The sequence below is a fragment of the Salmo salar genome, chromosome ssa12 (genome assembly GCF_905237065.1).
Source record: "Salmo salar chromosome ssa12, Ssal_v3.1, whole genome shotgun sequence".
In the NCBI taxonomy this organism is placed as follows: Eukaryota; Metazoa; Chordata; class Actinopteri; order Salmoniformes; family Salmonidae; genus Salmo; species Salmo salar.
This window is the reverse complement of record NC_059453.1, coordinates 25,904,133-25,931,447: the sequence shown is the minus strand read 5'-3', so window position 1 is coordinate 25,931,447 and position 27,315 is coordinate 25,904,133. Positions and strand designations below refer to the sequence as shown.

General features: G+C 44.4%; 1 protein-coding gene across 8 annotated transcripts in view; it reads right to left on the bottom strand.

Annotated features, from left to right (window-relative positions):
* Positions 1-736: 736 nt before the first annotated feature.
* The window catches only part of LOC106588706 (regulating synaptic membrane exocytosis protein 1), a 124,441-nt gene continuing 97,862 nt past the window's right edge, over positions 737-27,315 (bottom strand). For 2 of the 8 annotated variants that reach the window (XM_045691174.1, XM_045691176.1), the window contains 12 exons: positions 25,075-25,152; positions 24,449-24,517; positions 23,411-23,524; positions 23,022-23,125; positions 22,215-22,318; positions 21,095-21,255; positions 6,496-6,713; positions 4,649-4,799; positions 4,214-4,329; positions 2,652-2,753; positions 2,279-2,418; positions 737-2,079 (listed from right to left, as the gene is read on the bottom strand). In XM_045691174.1, the coding sequence (XP_045547130.1) occupies positions 1,861-2,079; positions 2,279-2,418; positions 2,652-2,753; positions 4,214-4,329; positions 4,649-4,799; positions 6,496-6,713; positions 21,095-21,255; positions 22,215-22,318; positions 23,022-23,125; positions 23,411-23,524; positions 24,449-24,517; positions 25,075-25,152 (1,576 nt within the window). In that variant the 3' untranslated portion in view covers positions 737-1,860. Of the gene's footprint in view, positions 2,080-2,278; positions 2,419-2,651; positions 2,754-4,213; positions 4,330-4,648; positions 4,800-6,495; positions 6,714-20,637; positions 21,067-21,094; positions 21,256-22,214; positions 22,319-23,021; positions 23,126-23,410; positions 23,525-24,448; positions 24,518-25,074; positions 25,153-27,315 lie in introns of those variants that run through there. The other 6 variants (XM_045691175.1, XM_045691181.1, XM_045691177.1 and 3 more) reach the window with 4 other exon arrangements.

Sequence of the window (27,315 nt, the reverse complement as noted above, 5' to 3'; positions counted from 1 at the left end):
GGTAATCAGTTGGTTTCGAAACATTCAGCACCGGAATGAAGGATGTGGACTAGACTTGACTGCAGCTGATAATTTCAAATGTCTTCGCGTGATGTGAATGGCTTCGGTTTCTCTTTATATTTAAGTACGAGCAAACTGTACAAGTGCATGCAACATACAAGCGGGCCTACGGTATGTGAAACTAACACACATATCTAGTTCAGTTCAATCTTTTTTTCCAGTATCGTTTTTGTTTTACAAAATGTGCATGCAGCTTGGAACAGGTCCGAGTCATGCTGGCCACGCCCCCTTTGGTGTGGCAGGAGTCAGCGGGCCTGACGAAGGATGAGCATTGGTGTTCCTGTCCTGAAAGTTCAATCTCATGGGTTACTTTTCACATTCACAGAGATGCAGAAGGGAAATTTGAGCAACTGATGTTTTTTGTTTTTCCAAATAATCGAGACAAAGAAGAAATGAAATTAACCAAAAAATTACATTTGCAAGCAGTATTTTTATATTTTTTTCATTCACTTTTTTTTCTCCAAAAAGTTTAACTTTTTGCCGTAAAAAAAAAAATCAAGCTTATTGTGCTTGCGTTTTTGAATCTCAAAATAATGTAAACTGAAGTTTCGGATAAAACCCCTAAACATGTGCTGGGGTGAGGGTAAGGATATTCCAGGAAAACAGCTAAATGAAAGTTCTCGTGATTGTGGACAAAGATACGTCTTTTTTTTACAGTGACTTGTTGACACCCTGGTGATAGTTCAAAGTGAAATGTATAATTATATTTATTGGTCAACCTCCTTGGAGGTCTAATATACATCTATACAAAGACAACTGGGTTGGACTTTTTGTAGGTGACTGAACGAAGAAAACAACAAAGAAAACAACATTGTAATCCCACACTAATCTCATCGTCAAATGTAAAAATTGTAACTTAAGATGTGTCACTGAACAGTCCCCTGCATCTCATTGCAGACACTATTTAATTTTCTCTATTTCATATTTTTTCTTTGTGTCTTTTTTTCTTCTCCATGCATACATCAGGCAACGCATCGTAAACCTCATACTCATCATAAAAACATTTTTGTGCCATAAGTAACAAACGGAGAAAAAAAAAGTCAAACGTACCAAAGACAAAAACGAGAGAGCGGCTTGGACCAGCCATGGTAAACATATTGAAAACAAAAAATGATATTTGACAGAGAAGGACCAGTAATGTGAATCCACAAAGTCTAGGCACCAGAAGGAGACCCCTGCTTGCCCGGACAGACCCCACCCAGAAGCACTCTGCCCTGGGGGCCGAAGTGCTGGCAGTCTGTTTGGGGGCCGGATGGGGGCCACTGCGGAGAGGACATTATGGCACCCCCTGAGGGACAAGGAGGATGACACCTCTATCTTGGGTCCATACATTCCAACGCTAACATACAATTCTTTGTTTATTGATGGTTTGACTAAAAACTACCACCCTTCTTCCTTTCACATTTACATTTCTATTTAGTTTCTTCAATGAATTGAGTGTCTCCTTACCGCTCGACTCCAGTACACCCTTACCTAGCTACCAAACATTGTTTATTACCGACAGCCCTAGTTCTTAGATTACAACCGCGAAAAAACGATGACGAATTCGTTACTGGAATGAAACACTGAAACCTAACACTCTCTAAAACAAACAAACAAATTAAACAATGCCAGGAGTGATTGTCAGATCTCAACAAAGCTCTTTTTTTATCATTATGACTCTGTTTCTTGATTGTTGTTGTTCTAGAATAATTTTTGTCCGTTAATCTCTAAGGTGACGTTAATTCGTTTCACAAAGCGGTAGGCTAGCCATAGTCCCATTGGTCCATTAAGATTGGTAGCTGTAGTCCTATTGGTCCACTAGGATCGGGTGCCCGGTGGGCCCGAGGAGCTGTCCAATGACGACTGGGAAGCACGTCGAGTCAGGGAGGCTAGTGTGGGGTCCACTAAGGAGGAGGGTGGGAACAACTTGTACCAGCCAATCACTGTGCTTGTTAAGTCTAGTTCCTCCAATAGGATTTGTGCAACTCCCATGAAGCTTTTGTGGTCCATTCGTCCGTAGTCTCCCCAGACGATCACCTGAAGGACAAAAAAAGACCCCCAAAAATGTATTGATTAAAACCTTTACAGTTTAAATGGTTAAATAAAGGTTAAATAAAATTACAATTAAAATAAAAAAAAATGGTTTTAATATTATTCAGGGGGTGCATTTATTTAATTATTTAATTAAAATGTGATTGAACTTTCTTTATGAAACAAGGCATGCTTTGACCCTCACCTGTAAGACTTTACCCTGTGGGCTCTCCTCGAATTGCAGCGCTTGCTGGTACAGCGGGTCGAGCGTTTTCCGTGCAATCTTGGTTTTCTTTTTGGCTACATATGCTCCATTATTCAACAGATAGACCTTGACGTATGGAGCTGACGAAAGAAAGAAAGAAATAAAGAAAAAAAGAAACAAGAGGCGGATAAGAATACTCAATTGTGGTTCTAAACATGGTCTGATTGAATTGTTTTCTCTAGGTGGGCGATTACATGGACCCAGATAAGACTACTCCTGGATTAAAAAGCACTTCCAATGGACTTTGCACTGAATTATATTTTGTCTCAATGCAGTCCTCCACCCTTAGGTGGCGCTACCACCAGTGTCTCACCAGGGAGGGATTTGGATCCAGGCTTTTGTACAAGGCCCCGAGCTCTGATCACCTCCACCTCCAGCTGACCCTTCTTGTCCATCATTCCGATCTGAATATCACCTGGGAGGGAGAAGAAGTAGAACAAGTTGACCAAAGATGGTGGATAAATGAAGATGTCCGACTCAGGCCGTTCACTATAGATTATTTTTTCACAGTTCCAGCTTCCTATATGCACCAATGCGATAGCAGCTGATGTCTCGCCTTCTGTTTTGTCTCTGGTTGACTAAACAGGAACTGGATTGAACCAATCAGAACAGGAAGTAGGCAGGAGATAAGGGGGATGTTCAAGCAGATCACGTGATGTCACCGTCGTGTTTTGCATTATGAGTATAAACATTTCCAAAAATCATGTGATCAAAGGTCATGCAGTTTTTGATGAAGACGCCTTCAAGTCGCTGCAGTTGCTTCTCACCAACTGCACCTTGCAGTCATCACCTGCATTGTTGGAGGCACTATTTGTCAACCAATCATTAGGGTGTTTTTGTTTGATGAACATGGCCAAAGACGTGCCTAAAACAGGAACCAAATGTACCCCGATTCTAAAGCTCCAAATGAAAGTGATATTTGAGACCTCTCTCTAACCAATTAATTGTACACATGTTTTGTTTTCAGTTTGTGAGTGTGTGATAAAGAGGGGTATAGAAAAGTTAATTTCAACGTAAAGATTTTTTTTTTATAAACAATAGCAGCTATGTTGACACTGCTATGTTGATCTGAGCCTTGCTGTTGGAAAACCACTACAGTGTCTGACTTTTGGCTGTCACAGATGTACCTCCCACGACTACAGTCGGGTTTGTTAGGCTTACTGCTTGAACACACCTAAGGTCATAAAATAGGAAGTAGTAAGAAAAGTTGGCAATTGAGTTTCTCAAGAGGGAAGTTAGAAGGATATTGAGTTATTGAGGTAATATGGAGACAGAAGAAAGAAAGCTATGTGAATCAATGAAACTGATTTGTTGTCACGTCCTGACCAGTAAATGGGTTATTTGTTATTGTAGTATGGTCAGGACGTGGCATGGGGTGTTTGTTTTATGTAGTTCGGGGTTTGTTGGGCTATGTACTTATGTAAGAGGGGTGTTTGTTTTATGCGTTCCGGGGTTTTTTGGTCTATGTTCTATGTTAGTGTATTTCTATGTTCAGTCTAGTCTATCTATTTCTATATTTAGTTCATTGGATTGACCTTCAATTGGAGGCAGCTGCTCCTCGTTGCCTCTGATTGAAGGTCCTATGTATAGGTGTGTTTTTGTAATGGGATTTGTGGGTAGTTGTCTCTTGTTTTGTGTCTGTGCACATGACAGTTTAGTGTCGTTAGCTGTTTATGTATACGTGATTTGTTTGTTTTTCCTTCTTTTGATTTAATAAAGAAGCTGAGTATACACGTTCCCGCTGCACCTTGGTCTAATCCTTACGACGCCCGTTACATTTGTTATCAAGTTATCAATTGGGGAAGAGTCACAGAGGAACTATGATAGGGCAATAACATGATGAATAGACAATAGAATAGGGGGATATTTACTCACCTATGGCAGGTGTGGCCAGCGTTTGTCTGCCCACCAGCTGGGCAGGACCCAGGCCATCCAGGAAGTCGCTGAACTGGTTGCCTGGCTGTCCCAGTCGCACCCCACCGAAAAGCAGACTAGAACAGAAGAAGAACACAGTCAATATACAACTAATTACCGCATATAACCTATGGGTCTTAGGTTATATTATCTATCGAATTTACTGCAATAATGCTGAAATACTGAGTTGTTTACTTTACAGTGAATGTCAATTCATGTAACATTGGAAAAAACATTTGTACCCATAAACAGAAAGAGGAAGAAAGTGACGAAGAGAGAGGGGTAGAGGAAGGAAAAGGAGAGAGACATACAGTATAAAGAGAGAGATAGCGAGATATATATATATATATAGAGAGAGAGAGAGAGAGAGAGAGCCTGTATTTTGGAGATACTGACTTTCCCTCGGAGTTGCAGCTGTTCATGGTGCCGTTGGTGGACTCTTTACTGGACTGTCGACTCATGTTCCTAGTCATCTCTACAGCCATGCCTGTCTCTGTGCTCCTCTGGATGGATGCACCCTTCTCCTTCTCCTTCTTCCCCTTCCCCTCTGGTACCGGAGAGGAAAAAATATACACGATGTAGCGGATAGCTAAGGCTAATGGCTAAGTTAGCACGGCTAATCTACTGTCTTCCTGAGACCTGAAGTACTATCTTCCAGGCCTTAGTTTTTATGGGTCAGTGCTAAACAACACAACTCTCGAGGATGAACACATTTAGGCCAGAAGGCTTTATTTTGTGGTCCTCTTGAGGAAAACCAGGTGTGGTACCATGTATTCCTAGCTGCCTCATCGTCATGATAGGACACAGTGACAGAGCTGGGGAACCATGTTACATCTCAGAGGACAAAGGACACAAAAGAGAAATTGAAAGAACCGGGAAGTCAAAGAATCCTTTTCTGTCATTGTGTTTTCACAAATCACAGCTGAACAATGGGTTGGAGAGGGTTGGAGAGATGTTTAGAGAGAAAGAACAACATGTTTTGTTATTTCAAGGTTCCATCCCTCGTCACGTCAACACAACCAACCTAATACAGACAATGGTGTACTGTACAGTCAATCCTAAAGAAAGATACAGTAGTACATGATGATAATATGCAGGTTGATGTCTATTGTCATGAATCTTTCCCTGGAGGCAGAACTGAGCGATTCCCGCTAGATGGACCAGCTGCAAAGTCAAAATTGGCTTTATTGTAAAAATTCATGATTTGTTTGGTGTGTTTTTTGGTATTCATTTAAGGTTAGCAGTGTGGTTAGGGTTTAGGTTAGACGTAGGCTTAAAATCTGATTGTATGGCTTTATGGCTATGCCAGCTAGTGACCACTCTGCAGAGCTGCCTCTAGAACAAGATTCATGACAAAGAATGCTAACCTTAAATGAATTGTAGTACAGCAAGAATCACCAGTATTAACCATAAAACAATATGAAAGTATTCAAGCTTGAAAAATGTAAAAACAAGTCCTCCTTACCTTCTCTCTCTCTCAACCCAACATGAATTCTATGATTTTGTCAGCAAAGAGGGCAACTATCACACAGAACACCAATCGTACTGCTATACTATATAACAATGGGGAGAGAGGAGAGAGGCACGGAGGGAACCCCCTCGGCCCTAGTTTCCTTTATAATGGCTTTTTATGTCAGCTACAAAGAGGAGTGCAAAAAATGAAGAGGAAGAGAGTGCAGTTGGAGCCTTTCAACTACCTCTCTCTCTGTCTCTCTGCTTCCTCTCTCTCCCCACCCTACAGTGAGTCCAGCCAGGCTGAGAAAGATTCCTTAAAGTCTCTCTGACTGAAAGCTTGGCCGCAGCGGGTGTCATCTAGAGTAGAAACATGTTGTTTTGAAACTCTTTATAACATGCTTTTTGTGGGTTGCATTCGTAAGATTAGAATTCCAGCATCAGGACATTTTGGTGCGCAGTCACGTAAACAAAAGGTCAAGAGTCAAGAGTGATGACGCACCTGCTTCTCTGTTTTTTTACTCTTATTCAGATGAAAGTGCTATAAGGTAGTTCAGGTCACTCTTAACCCTAAAAACATCTGAGAACTATCATGTCATGGCCACTTGCTGATAGTCCGTAATGTCTCATTTTTACTGTCTGTAATGTCCAATTGTTAAATGTCTGTCTACCACCGTCTTTCAATGTAAACCGTAAATCAAATCAAAATACCAGAGCCACATTTTCAAATCACAACCATCCCGAGCGTCTCCTTCATTTGGGTGAGGGTCAGTTTTGACCTTTGAACTCACCCGGGCCGATGATCTGCGACGTGCTGCGACTACGTCTGTTGGAGACGATGGAGACCACCCTGGCACTGAGGCTGGAGCGTCTCTTCTTGCCACCCATGCCCACCGTGCCCAGCGCCGTATCTGATTGGCTGCCGTCGGTACGCTCTGACGCGTAGATTTCACCGCTCACGCTTGTGCTCTTCAGCATGGTCCGGCCTGGCGCCGCACGAACCTGCCGACTAGAGGGAGAGAGAGGAGAGTAAAAGTTAAATCTGGAATCACAGTCTTGAGATATGAAATGAGCAGAGGAACTTATAACACAAGGGGTTACCTTCACTTTAGTGGGTGAAAACACAGCAGTCTAATAAACTTCAATAATTTACAAGGAACTTATACAGTATGATATGAGGCATACAATTATTGGTGAGTGATTGTAATGAGTTTATATGATATTGATGATACAAGAAAGCCTGAACAGACTCCAAAAGATCTCAAAACAAAAAAATTATCTAAATGATCTCAAATTATCTAAAATTTCCAAATACGCTTCCAAAATCCCACACAATTCAGCAATATGCCTTATGTGTCCAATGTCCATCATTGCCAGTCTTTTGTAATGGTTGATAACACTGAAATAGAATTAAAACACATTACAATGTATTTTATCAGTGGAGGCTGGTGGGAGGTGCTATAGGAGGATGGACTCATTGTAATGGCTAGAATGGAATCAATGGAAGGTATCAAACACTTCAAACATATGGAAACCACATGTTTGACTCCATTCCATTATTCCACTCCAGTCATTACAATGAGCCCGTCCTCCTATAGATCCCACCACCAGCCTCCTCTGATACAAGTAAATATATATATATATACTGCTCAAAAAAATAAAGGGAACACTTAAACAACACAATGTAACTCCAAGTCAATCACACTTCTGTGAAATCAAACTGTCCACTTAGGAAGCAACACTGATTGACAATAAATTTCACATGCTGTTGTGCAAATGGAATAGACAACAGGTGGAAATTATAGGCAATTAGCAAGACACCCCCAATAAAGGAGTGGTTCTGCAGGCAGGGACCACAGACCACTTCTCAGTTCCTATGCTTCCTGGCTGATGTTTTGGTCACTTTTGAATGCTGGCGGTGCTTTCACTCTAGTGGTAGCATGAGACGGAGTCTACAACCCACACAAGTGGCTCAGGTAGTGCAGCTCATCCAGGATGGCACATCAATGCGAACTATGGCAAGAAGGTTTGCTGTGTCTGTCAGCGTAGTGTCCAGAGCATGGAGGCGCTACCAGGAGACAGGCCAGTACATCAGGAGACGTGGAGGAGGCCGTAGGAGGGCAACAACCCAGCAGCAGGACCACTACCTCCGCCTTTGTGCAAGGAGGAGCAGGAGAAGCACTGCCAGAGCCCTGCAAAATGACCTCCAGCAGGCCACAAATGTGCATGTGTCTGCTCAAACGGTCAGAAACAGACTCCATGAGGGTGGTATGAGGGCCCGACGTCCACAGGTGGGGGTTGTGCTTACAGCTCAACACCGTGCAGGACGTTTGGCATTTGCCAGAGAACACCAAGATTGGCAAATTCGCCACTGGCGCCCTGTGCTCTTCACAGATGAAAGCAGGTTCACACTGAGCATGTGACAGACGTGACAGAGTCTGGAGACGCCGTGGAGAACGTTCTGCTGCCTGCAACATCCTCCAGCATGACCGGTTTGGCGGTGGGTCAGTCATGGTGTGGGGTGGCATTTTTTTGGGGGGCCGCACAGCCCTCCATGTGCTCGCCAGAGGTAGCCTGACTGCCATTAGGTACCGAGATGAGATCCTCAGACCCCTTGTGAGACCATATGCTGGTGCGGTTGGCCCTGGGTTCCTCCTAATGCAAGACAATGCTAGACCTCATGTGGCTGGAGTGTGTCAGCAGTTCCTGCAAGAGCAAGGCATTGATGCTATGGACTGGCCCGCCCATTCCCCAGACCTGAATCCAATTGAGCACATCTGGGACATCATGTCTCGCTCCATCCACCAACGCCACGTTGCACCACAGACTGTCCAGGAGTTGGCGGATGCTTTAGTCCAGGTCTGGGAGGAGATCCCTCAGGAGACCATCCGCCACCTCATCAGGAGCATGCCCAGGCATTGTAGGGAGGTCATACAGGCACGTGGAGGCCACACACACACCTGAGCCTCATTTTGACTTGTTTTAAGGACATTACATCAAAGTTGGATCAGCCTGTAGTGTGGTTTTCCACTTTAATTTTGAGTGTGACTCCAAATCCAGACCTCCATGGGTTGATAAATTGGATTTCCATTGATTATTTTTGTGTGATTTTGTTGTCAGCACATTCAACTATGTAAAGAAAAAAGGATTTAATAAGATTATTTCTTTCATTCAGATCTAGGATGTGTTGTTTAAGTGTTCCCTTTATTTTTTTGAGCAGTATATATATATATATATATATATACTGCTCCAAAAAAAAAATATATATATATATATATATATATATGTGTGTCTCTTTTGTAATATAAATGAGTCTCTCAGTCTCAGCCAATAGCCTTAGCTGTTCAGGCTTCTTCTCCTCAGACAGGCCAACATACAGCAGGGACAGATGACACTCAGTGCTCTGTGGCGCATTCTAGGGGTTTGGAGGAGCTGGTGCATGTCCATCCCCTCTAAAGGGGTCGGGGTGCTGCAGGAGAGCCCCGCCACACTGCCCCCGTCCCGCATACCCATTGTGGACCCTCTCCAAGTGACCAGGGGGCTAGGGAGAGGTAGGGTGGCCTGGGGCCTCTCCTCAGCCCCGTGGAGGGGGGTGATGAAGGGGCGAGGGCCGGCGGTAGGGTAGGGAGGAGGGTACTCCAGCTCAGAAGAGGTCCAGGGGGGGTCTGGACAGCGGGAGCACAGGACGCATGCCAGGAGAGATCTGAGATACACACTGACGTACAAACACACACGCAGACACACAGAGGCACAGGACACAACAACGAAAGTTGACACACACAACAATCAGAGACACACAACCACTTGCACAACATTAAATCAAGCCAAATAAACAAGGAGACTATATCACATGTGATGTTGTATGTCAGCACAAATTACCAAACACATTTCCCCGCATTGAACAATTAAGCCATACACTGAAATTGAATAATGGGACTGACAGAATATAGCAGCCTCAGATGGAGAGAGAAGAAGAAGGAGGCTTGAGGAAGATGGGAGGAGATAAAGGGACAAAAACGGAAAAGTGGTGCGTGCATATGTATTCACTCTTTTGCAATGAAGCCCCTAAATAAGATCTGGTGCAACCAATTACCTTCAGAAGTTACATAATGAATTAAATAAAGTCCACCTCTGTGCAATCTAAGTGTCACATGATCTCAGTATATATACACCTGTTCTGAAAGGCCCCAGAGTCTGCAACACCATTAAGCAAGGGGCACCACCAAGCAAGCGGCACCATGAAGACCAAGGAGCTCTCCAAACAGGTCAGGGACAAAGTTTTGGAGAAGTACAGATCAGCGTTGGGTTATAAAAAAATATCCGAAACTTTGAACATCCCACGGAGCACCATTAAATCCATCATTAAAAAATGTAAAAAATATGGCACAACAAACCTGCCAAGAGAGGGCCGCCCACCAAAACTCACGGACCAGGCAAGGAGGGCATTAATCAGAGAGGCAACAAAGAGACCAAAGATAACCCAGAAGGAGCTGCAAAGCTCCACAGCGGGGATTGGAATGTCTATCCATAGGACCACTTTATGCTGTACACTCCACAGAGCTGGGCTTTACAGAAGAGTGGCCATTGCTTAAAGAAAGAAATAAGCAAACACGGGGACTGGGAAAAAGGTCAGGGACTGGGAAACTAGTCAGAACTGAAGGAATGATGGATGCTGCTAAATACAGGGAAATTCTTGAAGGAAACGTGTTTCAATCTTCCAGAGTTTTGATACTGGGACGGAGGATCACCTTCCAGCAGGACAATGACCTTAAGCATACTGCTAAAGCAACACTCGAGTGGTTTAAGTGGAAACATTTAAATGTCTTGGAATGGCCTAGTCAAAGCCCAGACCTCAATCCAATTGAGAATCTGTGGTATGACTTAAAGATTGCTGTACACCAGCAGAAACCCATCCAACTTGAAGGAGCTGGAGCAGTTTTGCCTTGAAGAATGGGCAAAAATCCCAGTGGCTAGATGTGCCAAGCTTATAAAGACACACTCCAAGAGACTTGCAGCTGTAATTGCTGCAAAAGGTGGCTCTACTAAGTATTGACTTTGTGGGGATGAATAGTTATGCATGCTCAAGTTTTTTGTCTTATTTCTTGTTTGTTTCACAATAAAAAATATCTTGCATCTTCAAAGTGGTAGGCATGTTGTTTAAATCGAACGATACAAACCCCCCCAAAAAATCAATTTTAATTCCAGGTTGTAAGGCAACAAAATAGCAAAAATACTAAGGGGGTGAATACTTTCGCAAGCCACTGTAGCTACAAACAAAACTGTAAATGGTTACAGTCTGCCGTGAAGCGTTCACCCATATATATGGTACCTGGATATCAACAACGGACCCAGGTTAACAAGCGCTCAACTCATACAGCGCTCTCTATAGAACTACCAAAGGAAAATCCTTATTTCCAGCGTGTGACTCCAATTGTTGGCCAGTACATGCTGTAACTGTATGTTTTGTATCCGCCATGACTACAGACACTGGGGACACGCCCGACACAGCTCTGAGAGGCTACAGCAAACGCTAACACCCAGCCGGGCCAGTGCGTAGCAAGGAACAGCCGCTGACCTGCCACTGACAACCGACCCAGCCATCACCCACCTCTCATGCTCTTCTCTCTCGCTCTCCACATTCAATGAGAGACAGACAACACAGTTGTGCGAGGCACTGGTAGGGGTGTCCGCGGCCATGGAGGGAGCATCTAGGCGTTCAGCAGTGAGCTCCTTTGAATCTGCTGGGGACTTGAGTGGTATTAAGTGATTAATCTGTGACAAGTTCGTAGTTGTCACAGGGAAAGGTCTGATGGATACCTTCATTTGTGAAAAATATATTGAACTTGATGCAGCTAAAGAAAGGAATATTACTCTTCATGAAGAAATAAACACATTTGACCAAGCGCCTTGAACTGAATAAGTATTCCATGAGACTATTGGCATCTTTGAATGCTTCCTATCAAAACATCCAAGAAGATCATAATGGGACCTTCCTGGACTATGATCAATTTCCGCCACTGCACCCCTCTACTACCTTGAACCTGTAACGCTCGTCTGAAAGAGGGGACCAAGATGCAGCGTGGTAAGTGGTCATAATTTATTTTAAATGACGAAACACTTAAACAAAGAAACAAAAACGAAAGCCAACAGTTCTGTCAGGTGACAAACACAAGACAGAAAACAACTACCCACAAAACCCCAAAGGAAAACAGGCTGCCTAAGTATGGCTCCCAATCAGCGACAACGATGTACAGCTGTCCCTGATTGAGAGCCATATCAGGCCAAAACAAAGAAATACAAAAACATAGAAAAAAGGACATAGAATGCCCACCCAAATCACACCCTGACCAAACCTAAATAGAGACATAAAAAGGCTCTCAGGTCAGGGCGTGACAGAACCAGAAAATGGCTGCTCATTGTTCGACTCCAGGTGAGCGTAAATGGATGTGTGTCGGAACCAGAAAGAACGAGAATAATCGTTCTCGGCGCGCCTGCCTTCTTCCCCCGCGTCCAGACTTAACACTTTCAAATCGCTTTTAGCCCCTGTACCAGCTGTCTTCTGCCGGGAACTTGGGTGTTCCCTCTATGGCTGTGGATGTCAAATCAAATCAAATGTTATTTGTCACATGCACCGAATACAACAGGTGTAGACCTTACCATGAAATGTTTACTTACAAGCCCTTAACCAACAATGCAGTTCAAGAAATCGAGTTAAGAAAATATTTATTTAAACTAAAGTAACATTAAAAAAAAAGTAACACAAGAAAATTACATAACAATAACGAGACTATATACAGGGGGTACCGGTACTGAGGCAATGTGCGGGGGTACAGGTTAGTTTAGGTAATATGTACATGTAGGTATGGGTAAAGTTACTATGCATAGATAATAAACAGCGAGTAGCAGCAGTGTAATAACAAAGGGGGGGTGTAAGTCAATGTAAATAGTCCGGGTGGCCATTTGATTAATTGTTAAGTAGTCTTTTGGCTTGGGGGTAGAAGCTGTTAAGAAGCCTTTTGGACCTAGACTTGGCGCTCCGGTACCGCTTGCCGTGCAGTAGCAGAGAGAACAGTCTATGACTTGGGTGACTAGATCTTTGTCAATTTCTGTGTTGTGTTGTTGTCTACCCTTACCACCTGGAGCGGCACATCAGGAAGTCCAGGATCCAGTAACAGAGGGAGGTGTTTAGTCCCAGGATCCTTAGCTTAGTGATGAGCTTTGTTTGCACTACGGTGTTGAACGCTGAGCTGTAGTCAATGAACAGCATTCTCACATAGGTGTTCCTTTTGTCCAGGTGGAAAAGGGCAGTGTGTAGTGCAATTGATATTGCGTCATCTGTGGATCTGTTTGGGCGGCATGCGAATTGGAGTGGGTCTAGGGTTTCCAGCACGATAGAGTTGATGTGAGCCATGACCAGCCTTTCAAAGCACTTCATGGCTACCGACGCGAGTGCTACGGGGCGGTAATCATTTAGTCAGGTTACTTTCGCTTTCTTGGGCACAGGGACTATGTGTCATGTCCTGACCATAGTAAGAAAATGTGGAACGACACACACGCTGCACTTTGGTCCGCTCCACTCTACGACAACCGTGACAGAATCTCCCACCACATAAGGACCAAGCAGCGTGATCAGGAGGACTGGATCAAGCAGTGTGCCCAAGAGGAGTTGGCATCCTGGCCCCTGGAGGTGTTGGAGGAAAGAATAGACTGGACTTGAGAGCAGGTATTGGATAGATACAACAGCCTGCCGGGGAAGCAGGTGGAGGCAGCGAGGGAGTCACGGCAACGACGGAAGCCCGAGATGCAGCCCCCCAAAACATTTTTGGGGGAGCACACGGGGAGATTGGCAGAGTCAGGTTGGAGACCTGAGCCAACTTCCCGTGCTTACCGTGGGGAGCAAGTGAAGAAGCAAGCACCGTGTTATGCGGTGATGCGCACTGTGTCGCCAGTGCGCATTCACAGCCCGGTGCGATCTGTGCCCGCGCCCCGCATTTGCCGAGCTAGGTTGAGCATTCAGCCAGGAAGGGTGGTGCCAGCTCAGCGCTCCTGGTCTCCAGTTTGCCTTCTCGGTCCAGGATATTCTGCGACTGGCGCTGCGCACTGTGTCACCAGTGCGTACTCACAGCCCAGTGCGTCCTGTGCCCGCGCCCTGTGTTTGCCGGGCGAAAGTAAGCATACAGCCAGGACAGGTTGTGCCAGCTCTACGCTTGAGATCTCCAGTGCGCCTCCACGGTCCAGTATATCCTGTGCCTGCCCCACGTACCCGGCCTCCAGTGAGTCTATCCAGCCTGGTACGCCCTGTTCCTGCTCCCCGCACTTGCTCTGAGGTGCGTGTTACCAATCTGGCGCCACCTATACCTGCCCAACGCATCAGGCCTCCAGTCCGCCTGCCCAGTCCGGGGTGCCCTGTTCCTGCTCCCCGCACTCGCACTGAGGTGCATGTTACTAGTCTGGCGCCACCTATGCCAGCCCCACGCTTCAGGCCTCCAGTGCGCATTCCCAGTCCAGAGCTTCCGGCGACAGTTCCCAGTCCAGAGCTTCCGGCGATGTACTACAGTCCGGAACCTCCTGAGACGGCCTGCAGTCCGGAACCTCCTGAGACGGCCTGCAGTCCGGAACCTCCTGAGATGGCCTGCAGTCCGGAACCTCCTGAGACGGGCCTGCAGTCCGGAACCTCAGGCGATGATCCACGGTCCGGTGGCACAGAAGCAGAGGGATCAGCGGGGGTTATGCCCCAAACCAGAGCTGCCTCCTCTGTTGGAGGATCTGCGGGATAAGGTTATGTGTACTGCATCAGAGCCGCCATAGACATTAGTTACCCATCCTACCCTCCCTTTAGATTTTTTGTTTTTTTGGGGAGGCTTGGTTGTTGTTTTGTTTATGTGCAGTCGGAGTCCGCACCTTTTGGGGGGGGGGTACTGTCACGTCCTGACCATAGTAAGATGTTATTTTCTATGGTAGAGTAGGTCAGGGCGTGACAGGGGGTGTTTTTCTATGTTTTGAATTTCTATGTTGGTTTTGTTTGGGATGATCTCCAATTAGAGGCAGCTGGTCCTCATTGTCTCTAATTGGAGATCATCCTTAAGTAGGGTTTTTTTCCACCTGGGTTTGTGGGAGATTAATTTGGAGTAGTGTATGTTTCACCTCTCATAATAAAATGTGGAACAACACACACGCTGCATTTTGGTCCGCTCCTCTCTACGACAACCGTGACACTATGCTGGTCTGTTTGAAACATGTACCTCTCCCTGTCCTAGTCAATCAATTGGCTGAGCACAGCCTGGACCACCGCAGCCCACCTCCGCTGGGCTGTGCTCTCTGGATCAGAGCTCTGTCCCTTTGGCCTTTGCGGCCTGCACGCAACCGGCATCTCAGCAGCCCTCTTTTCAGGTGACTTATGTGGCTGTGGCCTTGCAATCAGCTTCGAGACACAGCAGAGGCTGGATCATTCCGGCTATTGTGATAGGGAGTTCGATGGTGAGGCATATATCGGTACCTGGGGCAAAAACTTTGTGTTTTCCTGGGGGAAAAGTTCAGGATATCACCAGGTGCTTCCTGTGGCTGTGAGTCAATCACCAGGGGCTGATACTGTCATGGTTCATGTGGGGTAGAATGACATTATGAAGGGCAGCTCATAACAGCTGAAGATGGATTTTAAAGAACTGATTGGGTCACTACTTGACACTACGAGACTATTGCAGCTCTGTGGGTGTAACATTTATTGACAATTTTGATAACTTCTGGAAACAAAGCTCATATTATATGGAGGATGGTATCCACCCAAATAATTTGGGTTCCTTGACCCAAGCCCAGCTGATTTAATCCCTACCATTGTGTCACTGAGTTGTCATAATGTTCCAGCAAAGGTATATTATCCCAGGGGTGTTAGAAGACAATGTAAGTAACCTAATTTATGTCCCCCTTACTGCCCTGAATGCCTCTGCTGATTCTACAGCTATTCTATGTAATTACATGCCTTTGAACCAGTGTTATACTGTTAGCACTGGGGTGGTGTGCCCTAGCAGGAAGTCCACTGTGTGCAGCTCAATCAATCATTTGCTAGTAACAAATGACATTCATATTCTGACAGTCTCTGAAACTAACTTAGATAATATATTTGATGATACAGTGGTAGCAATACATGGTTATAACATCTACAGAAAAGACAGAAATGCCAAAGGTGGAGGTGTGGCTGTTGTTATTCAGAACCACATTCCTGTAAAGCTTAGAGAGGATCTTATGTTAAATACTGTTGAAGTAATATGGCTACAGGTTCATCTGCCTCACCTAAAGCCCATTCTGGTGGGAAGCTGCTATAAACCACCAAGTGTGAACAGTCAGTGTCAGGATAATGTGTGAAATGCTTGATAATGTATGTGATATCAATAGAGAGGTATACTTTCTGGGTGATTAAAATATTGACTTCGCTTTCATCAAGCTGCCCACTCAAGAGAAAGCTTCAAACTGTAACTACTGCCTACAATCTGGTTCAGGTTATCAATCAACCTACCAGGGTAGTTACAAACACTACAGGAATTAAATCCTCAACATGTATTGGTCACATCTTTACTAATGCTGCAGAAATTTGGTTGAAAGCAGTATCCAGAGCCATCGTACGTAGGGATCACAATATAGTAGCCATATCTAGGAAAACCAAAGTTCCAAAGGCTTGGCCAAATATTGTGTATAAGAGGTCTTACAAGAAGTTTTGTAGTGATTCCTATGTTGTTGATATTTAGAGTATTTGTTGGTCCGTGGTGTGTAATGAGGAGCAATCAGACGACACACTTGATACATTTATGAAATTGCTTATCACAGTTACTAATAAGCATGCACCCATGAACAAAATGTCTGTAAAACTGTTAAATCCCCATGGACTGATGAGGAATTTAACAATTGTATGGTTGAGAGGGATGAGGCAAAAGAAATGGCAAACAGGTCTGGCTGTACAACCAATTGGCAAACATATCGCAAATTGAGAAATCATGTGACAAAACTGAATAAAAAGAAGAAAACTACACTATGAAACAAAGATAAATGACATAAAGAATGATAGTAAAAAGCTTTGGATTACCTTAAATGACATTTTGGGCAAAAAGGCAAACTCAGCTCCATCATTCATTGAATCAGATGGCTCATTCATCACAAAACCCACTGATATTGCCAACTCATTTAATGATTTTTTTCATTGGCAAGATTAGCAAATTTAGGCATGACATGGCAGCAACAAATGCTGACACTACACATCCAAGTATATCTGACCAAATTATGAAAGACAAGCATTGTAATTTTGAATTCCGTAAAGTAAATGTGGAAGAGGTGAAAAAATTATTGTTGTCTATGAACAATGACAAGCCACTGGGATCTGACAACGTGGATGGAAAATTACTGAGGATAATAGTGGACGATATTGCCACTCCTATTTGTTATATCTTCAATTTAAGCCTACTAGAATGTGTGTGCCCTCAGGTCTGGAGGAAAGCAAAAGTTATTCCCTTACCTAAGGATAGTAAAGCCCCCTTTACTGGCTCAAATAGCCGACCAATCAGCCTGTTACCAACCCTTTGTAAACTTTTGGAAAAAATTGTGTTTGACCAGATACAATGCTATTTTACAGTAAACAAATTGACAACAGACTTTCAGCGCGCCTATAGGGAAGGACATTCAACAAGCACAGCACTTAAATGACTGATGACTGGCGGAGAGAAATTGATAATAAAAACATTGTGGGGGCTGTTTTGTTAGACCAGTGTGGCTTTTGACACTATCGATCATAGTTTATTGCTGGAAAAATATACGTGTTATGGCTTTACACCCCCTGCTATATATTGGATAGAGAGTTACCTGTCTAACAGAACACAGAGGTTGTTCTTTAATGGAAGCCTCTCCAACAAAATCCAGGTAGAATCAGGCATTCCCCAGGGCAGCGCTCTAGCCCCTTACTTTTGAAAATCTTTACTAACGACATGCCACTGGCTTTGAGTAAAGCCTGTGTGTCTATGTTGCGGATGACTCAACACTATACATGTCAGCTACCACAGCGACTGAAATGACTGCAACAATTAAAAAAGAGCTGCAGTTAATTTCAGAATGGGAGGTAAGGAAAAACTAAAAGCTTTGTATTTGGGACAAATCATTCATTAAACCTCAACTAAATCTTGTAATGAATAATGTGGTAATTGAGCAAGTTGAGGAGACTAAACTGCTTGGAGTAACCCTGGATTGTAAACTGTCATGGTCAAAACGTATTGATACAACAGTAGCTAGGATGGGGAGAAGTTTGTCCACAATAAAGCGCTGCTCTGCATTCTTAACAGCAGTATCAACAAGGCAGGTCCTACAGGCCCTAGTTTTGTCGCACCTGGACTACTGGAAACTTGCAATTGGCTCAGGAACAGGGCAGCACGGCTAGCCCTTGGATGTACACAGATAGCTAACATTAATAATATGCATGTCAATCTCTCCTGGCTCAAAGTGGAGGAGAGATTGACTTCATCACTACTTGTACTTATGAGAGGTATTGACATGTTGAATACCTCTCATGCATACCCCACAAGACATGCCACCAGAGGTCTCTTCACAGTCAGACTATGGGAGGCGCTCAGTACTAAATAGAGCCATGACTACATGGAACTTTATTCCACATCAAGTAACTCATGCAAACAGTAAAATTAGATTTAAAAAACAGATACAATCCATTTAATTTACATTTAAGTCATTTAGCAGACGCTCTTATCCAGAGTGACTTACAGCAGTGAATGCATACATTTCATTTCAGGCATTTTTTTTTTGTACTGGCCCCCCGTGGGAATCGAACCCACATCCCTGGCGTTGCAACCACCATGCTGGCGTTGCAAACACCATGCTCTACCAACCATGCTCTACCAACTGAGCCTTATGAACAGCGGCGACTGTGAAGCAACACAAACATAGGCACAGACACATGCATACAAACACACGATAACATACACACTATACACACACGTACACATGGATTTTGTGTTGTAGATATGTGGTAGAGTAGGGGCCTGATGGCACACACTTAATGTTGTGAAATCTGTTGTGAATGTATTGTAATATTTAAAAAAAATGTATAACTGCCTTAATTTTGCTGGATCCCAGGAAGAGTAGTTGCTGCCTTAACCAGTCTTCATTATACAGTATGAATCCAATATCTCTTATCAGGTAACTTCAAACTGACCTGGAGCCAGTCTGCAGCAATCTGAGCAACCAGCGAACAACCCACCACATTCCATTCTCTCTGCAGTCCACAATAGCCATGATCTATCTCTTAAACGTATGTCAAAGGCCCTGGGCCCTCTGTTTTCTAACCACTCTGTTTGGATTGACACACACACACACACACACACACACACACACACACACACACACACACACACACACACACACACACACACACACACACACACACACACACACACACACACACACACACACACACACACACACACACGCACGCTTCAAAACATTATGCTGTTAATAAGGGCCTGCCCAGGAGAGGCTCAGGGGATTGGGTCATTTGTCCGTGTCAGCAGGCAGGCTGTGGTGGACTGGACTGGTCAGCCGTAGGGACGTTAGGGCTGTGCGGGGAGGGAAGTTATGGGTGGGGTTATGTGAGTGAGGCCGTTGGGGTTATAGGACTATGGGATGGTTGGCTAAGAAAGTATAATAAGACTGTGGTGGGTTTGAGGGAACACTAGTTTGTACATGTAAGGCTGGTGGGTTTGAGGGAACACTAGTTTGTACATGTAAGGCTGGTGGGTTTGAGGGGACACTCGTTTGTACATGTAAGGCTGGTGGGTTTGAGGGGACACTCGTTTGTACATGTAAGGCTGGTGGGTTTGAGGGGACACTCGTTTGTACATGTAAGGCTGATGGGTTTGAGGGGACACTAGTTTGTAGATGTAAGGCTGGTGGGTTTGAGGGGACACTCGTTTGTACATGTAAGGCTGGTGGGTTTGAGGGGACACTCGTTTGTAGATGTAAGGCTGGTGGGTTTGAGGGGACACTCGTTTGTAGATGTAAGGCTGGTGGGTTTGAGGGGACACTAGTTTGTACATGTAAGGCTGGTGGGTTTGAGGGAACACTAGTTTGTACATGTAAAGCAGGGGTGTGAAACTCATTCAACGGAGGGCAGACTGCAGCAGGTTTTTGGTCTTTCACTTCAACTAAGACCAAGACAACCCGGTGAGGGGAGTTCCTTACTAATTAGTGACCTTTATCCATCAATCAAGTACAAGGGTGTAGCGAAAACCCGCAGACACTCGGCCATCCTTGGAATGAGTGTCACGTCCTGACCCTAGTAAGATGTCATTTTTCTATAGTAGAGTAGGGCAGGGCGTGACAGGGGGTGTTTTGGGCTAATCTATGTTTTATATTTCTATGTTGCAGTTCTAGTTTGTCTATTTCTATGTTGGGGTTTATTGGGTTGACCTTCAATTGGAGGCAGCTGGTCCTCATTGTCTCTGATTGGAGGTCATATTTAGTAGGGGTGTTTCTGCATGTTGTTTGTGGGTTATTGTCTTTAGAGTAGTGTGTGATCCTCTCTGCGTCACGGTTTGTTGTTTTCCTATTTTCAAGTTATTAAGTGTATTGCATTCAGTTTCACTTTTAATAAATATGTGGAACTACAAAAATGCTGCATCTTGGTCCGCTCCTTCGAACAGCCGTGACAATGAGTTTGACACGTGATGTAAAGCCAGGTAGGTTTGAGGGGACACTAGGTGACAGTTACAGTAGGTGGTTGAGGCTGTTTACAGGTCACAACAAGAGCGATAGGGTTACGGGGACCATGGTTAGTGGGTACACAGCGATTATGTGAGGTCCCTAAAATATAGGCCCTTGTCTGCCATGGCCCATTGTAGGTCCCTCCATCCCGTGACAGAGCGAGGGACCTTTTCTCTTTTCTTTACCTGGCATCTTTGGGGTCCCCAGACACAGTGTGTCTCCTCCTCTTCAGCTCTTGAGAGAACCGTCTCTTCCCTGCTGCCCTCATCCTCTCCTGCTCTCCATTCATCCCCCACGAGATCCTCCTCTCCTTCTTCTCGTCCTCTAAAGACTTGGACCTGTGTCCATTCATTTTGGGTTTCCCCACCGTGTGTGTTTGTGTGTATGCAATGCAAGTATTCATAGAGAAACACGATCATGCAAAAAGATTGAAACGTGCACCAATTAGCATGCAGAAAAAAGACAGACTAAATGAACCCAGACTGATAAAAAACGGGCATGCATGACTGACAGAAGAACAAACTCCAACTATGCTTTTGATTTCTTCAATATATTCAATTGGTTCTTGATGCTCAATTACCTTGTAAATGATCTCGTAAGAACATATGAAACTAAATTAAAGTGTCGAGCGGGGGTACCGACCTGAGCCGCCCGCGCGGGCGTTCTGATTGGATGGACATGTAGGATGTGCTGCTGAGGCGTGAGGCACTGCTGGCGCGGGATAGGGCCGACGCGTCACTCATGTCGCTGTCTGACGAGCGGGCCGACACGTTGTCAGAGCTCCGCCGCTGATCCGCATACATCTGGAGGCAGTGAGAGAGGAGAGAGGAAGATAGTTACTGTACATAGTTACTGTACATACAGTAGGTCCAATAAAATACTGGTGTCTAGCTGAGGTTTATGTGTAGATCTGCTCCCCAACAGTGGTGGAAAAACTACCCAATTGTCATACTTGAGTAAAAGTAAAGATACCTTATTAGAAAATGACTCAAGTAAAAGTAAAGATACCTTATTAGAAAATGACTCAAGTAAAAGTGAAAGTCACCCACTAAAATACTACTTGAGTAAAAGTCTAAAAGTATTTGGTTTTAAATATACTTAAGTCTCAAAAGTAATTGCTAAATATATACTTAAGTATTGAAAGTAAAAGTAGAAATCATTTCAAAGACCAGAAGCACAAATTTCTTGTTTTTTTATTTACGGATAGCAAGGGGCACACGCCAACATTCAGACATAATTTACAAACGAAGCATTTGTGTTTTGTGAGTCCGCCAGATTAGAGGCAATAGGGATGACCAGGGATGTTCTCTTGATAAGTGCATGAATTTGACCATTTTCCTGTCCTGCTAAGCATTCAAAATGTAACGAGTTCTTTTTGGGTTTCAGCGAAAATCTATGGAGTAAAAAGTACATTATTTTCTTTAGAAATGTAGTGAAGTAAAAGTAAAAGTTGTCAAAAATATAAATAGTAAATTACAGATACCCCAAAAAACTACTTAAGTAGTACTTTCAAGTATGTTTAATTAAGTACACCACTGCTCTCCAATACCCAAAGTGGCATCTGTTATAACTGACAATGAAAAGGTAATCAGCATGGAAAACTCTCCAACTTTTTATGTGTGAAGGACAGTGGCCATCCTGAACGACAGTTAATATACTGTAGCTCTAGGTCTAGAACTATATAATTACAACAGAGTTGTAATGTTAAGTTGGACCAGGAAATAGTGCCTGTCTTCCAGCAGAGAGATGCAACAGTACTGACCTCTCGTTTGGTCTTGAGGTCCGTCCCGGGGTCATGGGAGGCTGAAGGCCGGTAGGAATGTACTTTCATGTTCATCTGTCTGGCTCGCTCCTCTACTGCTAGAGCTGGGAGAAAATTACTTAATTAATGAATACAGTAATAATACAGTAAATTACACAAACTGACAACTTCTCAGGTGAATGACAGTGAAGGTGAATGATGTAGGGTGAAGTTGCTCCTAGACGCTGATCTTGGGTCAGTTTTGCATTTCCCCTACTTATGTTTAAGGTTAGGATTCGGGGAAGGGAAATCTGATCCTAGATCTGTACCAAGGGGGAACTTCACCCGGGAACAAGGTGAACAGAGGAACAGGAGGTGATTGGAGGTGTTAGACAACTGTACAGTACTCTTAGTGTCATTGCTCTATTTGAACACTAGGTGGCGCATGCTGTGCATCACTTTCATTAGATGTCATGTACGGAATACTACAACATGCACAGAGGGTCATAATTGTTGGGGGATATAAAGAGGGAAAAGGCAAATCACATCTACTGGATAGAAAGGGTCTAAAATCTAAAACATAATATAAAGTTGGGTCAGATACAGTCGTGCCATAGAATTACCTTTTTCATTAGGTTCACTAGCATCAAACGGTTTATTATCTACAGGTATATTTTCTTCATGTACATGGAGGTAGAAGAGAATGAGGAATGTAAAGAAACAGAGAAGAGTGAGGAAGAGTACTCAGACAAAATGGTTTTGAATGGTCGGAGTTGTAGTACAAGACACCTCATGACACAGACAGACAGACACTCCTTGACAACCTACCTTGCTCTACACTGCTGCTTCTGGCAGGAACCTGTGGGAGCTGTCTGCCCCTGCGACCTGACTGGGGAGTCCCCGTAGGAGGGGAGGGGCTGTGGGTGTGTGTTCTGAGAGAGAGAGAGAGAGAGAGAGAGAGAGAGACAAGAGACAGAAAAAGAGAGAAAGGAGAAAGAGAAATGAAATACAAGTGAATGAGTTCAACTCCTCCACAGTAGGCCCATTCCAGCACATATAAAACCCAGGGTGGCTACATCCTTGACCATACACTAGAGGGAACCAATGGGCTTGGTTTACTGCTCCCACAACCAATAAGAGCAGCAGGACAGTGGGTATAGGGAGCACAGAGGTCAAAATGGGACAAAAGGGGTATATTTTAGGGCACCAGCATGCACCTGTCCGGTCGTGGTGAGTTAGGGGCAGATCCCCCCAGGGGTGTCTGGTTAAAGGGGCGTAGCGGCCCCCCTCTCCCCCTACTGCCCCTCAGTATAGAGGTGGGCTGGATACGACTGGCATCAACAGGCCACGTGGAAAGAAAAGAACAAACAAACGAAAGAAAGCTAAATGACATAAATGGTAAAGAATGTAAATCATATTCAACATAATGAAGGACCTCATGGCCCACAATGTAAGTCATATTCAACATAATGAAGGACCTTATGGCCCACAATGTAAATCATATTCAACATAATGAAGGACCTTATGGCCCACAATGTAAATCATATTCAACATAATGAAGGACCTTATGGCCCACAATGTAAATCATATTCAACATAATGAAGGACCTTATGGCCCACAATGTAAATCATATTCAACATAATGAAGGACCTTATGGCCCACAATGTAAATCATATTCAACATAATGAAGGACCTTATGGCCCACAATGTAAATCATATTCAACATAATGAAGGACCTCATGGCCCACAATGTAAATCATATACAACATAATGAAGGACCTTATGGCCCACAATGTAAATCATATTCAACATAATGAAGGACCTTATGGCCCACAATGTAAATCATATACAACATAATGAAGGACCTTATGGCCCACAATGTAAATCATATTCAACATAATGAAGGACCTTATGGCCCACAATGTAAATCATATTCAAGATAATGAAGGACCGCATGGCCCACAATGAACCAGAACACAATAAATGAAGGACATAACAATTCAAGAAAACACAGAGCTAGGGCTATGGGCCTACTGACAGTACACCTTAACAACGCTCATTTAGAAAAGGTTTTGCTGTGTTGCTAAATTTCATTCACAGCAAAGTCTCAATTTGAAACAATTGAGATTGACATCAGACATCAACACATTCTAGATTTGAAGAGCGATGATCTCCATCCAGATAGAGGACAGGATGAATGGGGGTGTATGAGAGGGATGGGGTGAATGAATGAATGAATGAAAGAATGACCTTACCTGTCAGCCTCCAGACCTTTCTTGCTGTTACCTCTCTGACTGTTAGGTCTGCCCAGGCTCCCTGACTGCCTGTGACGTGGAGGACATGAGAAGAAGACAAAATGGAGGATGGGTAACCCAATGGAGAAACAAAACTAAAGACGAATCTTGAATGCATGGTCAGCTGGTGTTTTATTTAAAATAAAAGAGATGCTTTGGCTGAAATGATTTTGTTTAAAAGAAAAATGTGACAACATTTTAGACTACTATATTGCACTACTACATTGCTTGCTACTAACTGTTCAGAACAGAAACATCAAAACACCATGACAACAGAGCACGTGGAAGTCAGATGTGTAGCAGAGGAAGCAGGAAGTCAGGTGCAGGTCAGTAAGGTGAAGCAGCAAGAGGAGCAGTAACTACAGCGTTACAACAACCCACCAGCTTATACTGTAATCTAGAACATCTAGGAAAGCTATAAAGTGCAGGGTTAGGGTTAGGGTTAGGTTTAGGGCAGGGCTAGTGCAAGGGTTTGGCTTATGGTTAGATGAAAACTATAGTAGCCACGCAGTGCTAAGCAAGTACAGTAGCAGGACTGCAGCTTGGGTCCTGGGAGGTAACGGTAGGGCTAGGTCGGTACCCAGTACCTTTCTTCCTCTGGGGAGGCCTGCTCTACTAAAATCCTGGGACTTGTGGGCTGTCTGCGGGGCAGAGAGTTGGAGCATCTGGAGGAGTGGAGGGGGGAGGCATCCCCCAGGTGGGGAAACAGGGAGAGGGACACAGTGAGTGGAGGGAGGGCTGGGTTCATGTTAGTTTAGAACGAGCTAAAAGCATTGGGATTCCCTGGCAACTAGAATGCCTCTGCTGGCCAAAACACTCACTGACAGTAGGTGTGAATTATTGTGCAGGTCAATGTGAAAGAGCTGTTATTGTGTAGTCACTGTGTTGCTCAGCATCTCTCAATATACACTGAGGAGCTAGTGGTGAACAAAATTGATAGATAACATGACAAGAACGGGAGAAGTGATGTTGAATCTTTGTTGATTCAGCGTATTGGTATACTCTGGGAAAATAGAACACTGAAATGATTGTTTTTTTTTTACAGAATTTGAGAGAATAAAGAAACGTTCACCAACTAAAGAAACATTGTAAACCTAGAAAAGGAGGTGCAGTAGGTTATCTCCTATAGAGGAGGATGGTGTGTGTACCTGTCTCTATCAGGAGAGTGGAGGTTGGTGTGTGTGTACCTGTCTCTATCGGGAGAGTGGAGGTTGGTGTGTGTACCTGTCTTTATCAGGAGAGTGGAGGTTGGTGTGTATGTACCTGTCTCTATCAGGAGAGTGGAGGTTGGTGTGTGTGTACCTGTCTCTATCAGGAGAGTGGAGGTTGGTGTGTATGTACCTGTCTTTATCAGGAGAGTGGAGGTTGGTGTGTCTACCTGTCTTTATCAGGAGAGTGGAGGTGGGTGTGTGTCCACCTATCTTTATCAGGAGAGTGGAGGTTGGTGTGTATGTACCTGTCTCTATCAGGAGAGTGGAGGTTGGTGTGTGTGTACCTGTCTCTATCAGGAGAGTGGAGGTTGGTGTGTATGTACCTGTCTTTATCAGGAGAGTGGAGGTTGGTGTGTGTCTACCTGTCTTTATCAGGAGAGTGGAGGTTGGTGTGTGTCTACCTGTCTTTATCAGGAGAGTGGAGGTTGGTGTGTGTACCTGTCTCTATCAGGAGAGTGGAGGTTGGTGTGTGTGTACCTGTCTCTATCAGGAGAGTGGAGGTTGGTGTGTGTGTACCTGTCTTTATCAGGAGAGTGGAGGTTGGTGTGTGTCTACCTGTCTTTATCAGGAGAGTGGAGGTTGGTGTGTGTCTACCTGTCTTTATCAGGAGAGTGGAGGTTGGTGTGTGTACCTGTCTCTATCAGGAGAGTGGAGGTTGGTGTGTGTACCTGTCTCTATCAGGAGAGTGGAGGTTGGTGTGTATGTACCTGTCTTTATCAGGAGAGTGGAGGTTGGTGTGTGTACCTGTCTCTATCAGGAGAGTGGAGGTTGGTGTGTATGTACCTGTCATTATAAGGAGAGTGGAGGTTGGTGTGTATGTACCTGTCTATCAGGAGAGTGGAGGTTGGTGTGTATGTACCTGTCTTTATCAGGAGAGTGGAGGTTGGTGTGTATGTACCTGTGTCTATCAGGAGAGTGGAGGTTGGTGTGTATGTACCTGTCTTTATCAGGAGAGTGGAGGTTGGTGTGTGTCTACCTGTCTTTATCAGGAGAGTGGAGGTTGGTGTGTGTCTACCTGTCTTTATCAGGAGAGTGGAGGTTGGTGTGTGTCTACCTGTCTTTATCAGGAGAGTGGAGGTTGGTGTGTGTGTACCTGTCTTTATCAGGAGAGTGGAGGTTGGTGTGTGTGTACCTGTCTCTATCAGGAGAGTGGAGGTTGGTGTGTGTGTACCTGTCTTTATCAGGAGAGTGGAGGTTGGTGTGTGTCTACCTGTCTTTATCAGGAGAGTGGAGGTTGGTGTGTGTCTACCTGTCTTTATCAGGAGAGTGGAGGTTGGTGTGTGTCTACCTGTCTCTATCAGGAGAGTGGAGGTTGGTGTGTGTACCTGTCTTTATCAGGAGAGTGGAGGTTGGTGTGTATGTACCTGTCTTTATCAGGAGAGTGGAGGTTGGTGTGTGTACCTGTCTCTATCAGGAGAGTGGAGGTTGGTGTGTGTGTACCTGTCTTTATCAGGAGAGTGGAGGTTGGTGTGTATGTACCTGTCTTTATCAGGAGAGTGGAGGTTGGTGTGTGTGTACCTGTCTTTATCAGGAGAGTGGAGGTTGGTGTGTGTACCTGTCTCTATCAGGAGAGTGGAGGTTGGTGTGATGTACCTGTCTTTATCAGGAGAGTGGAGG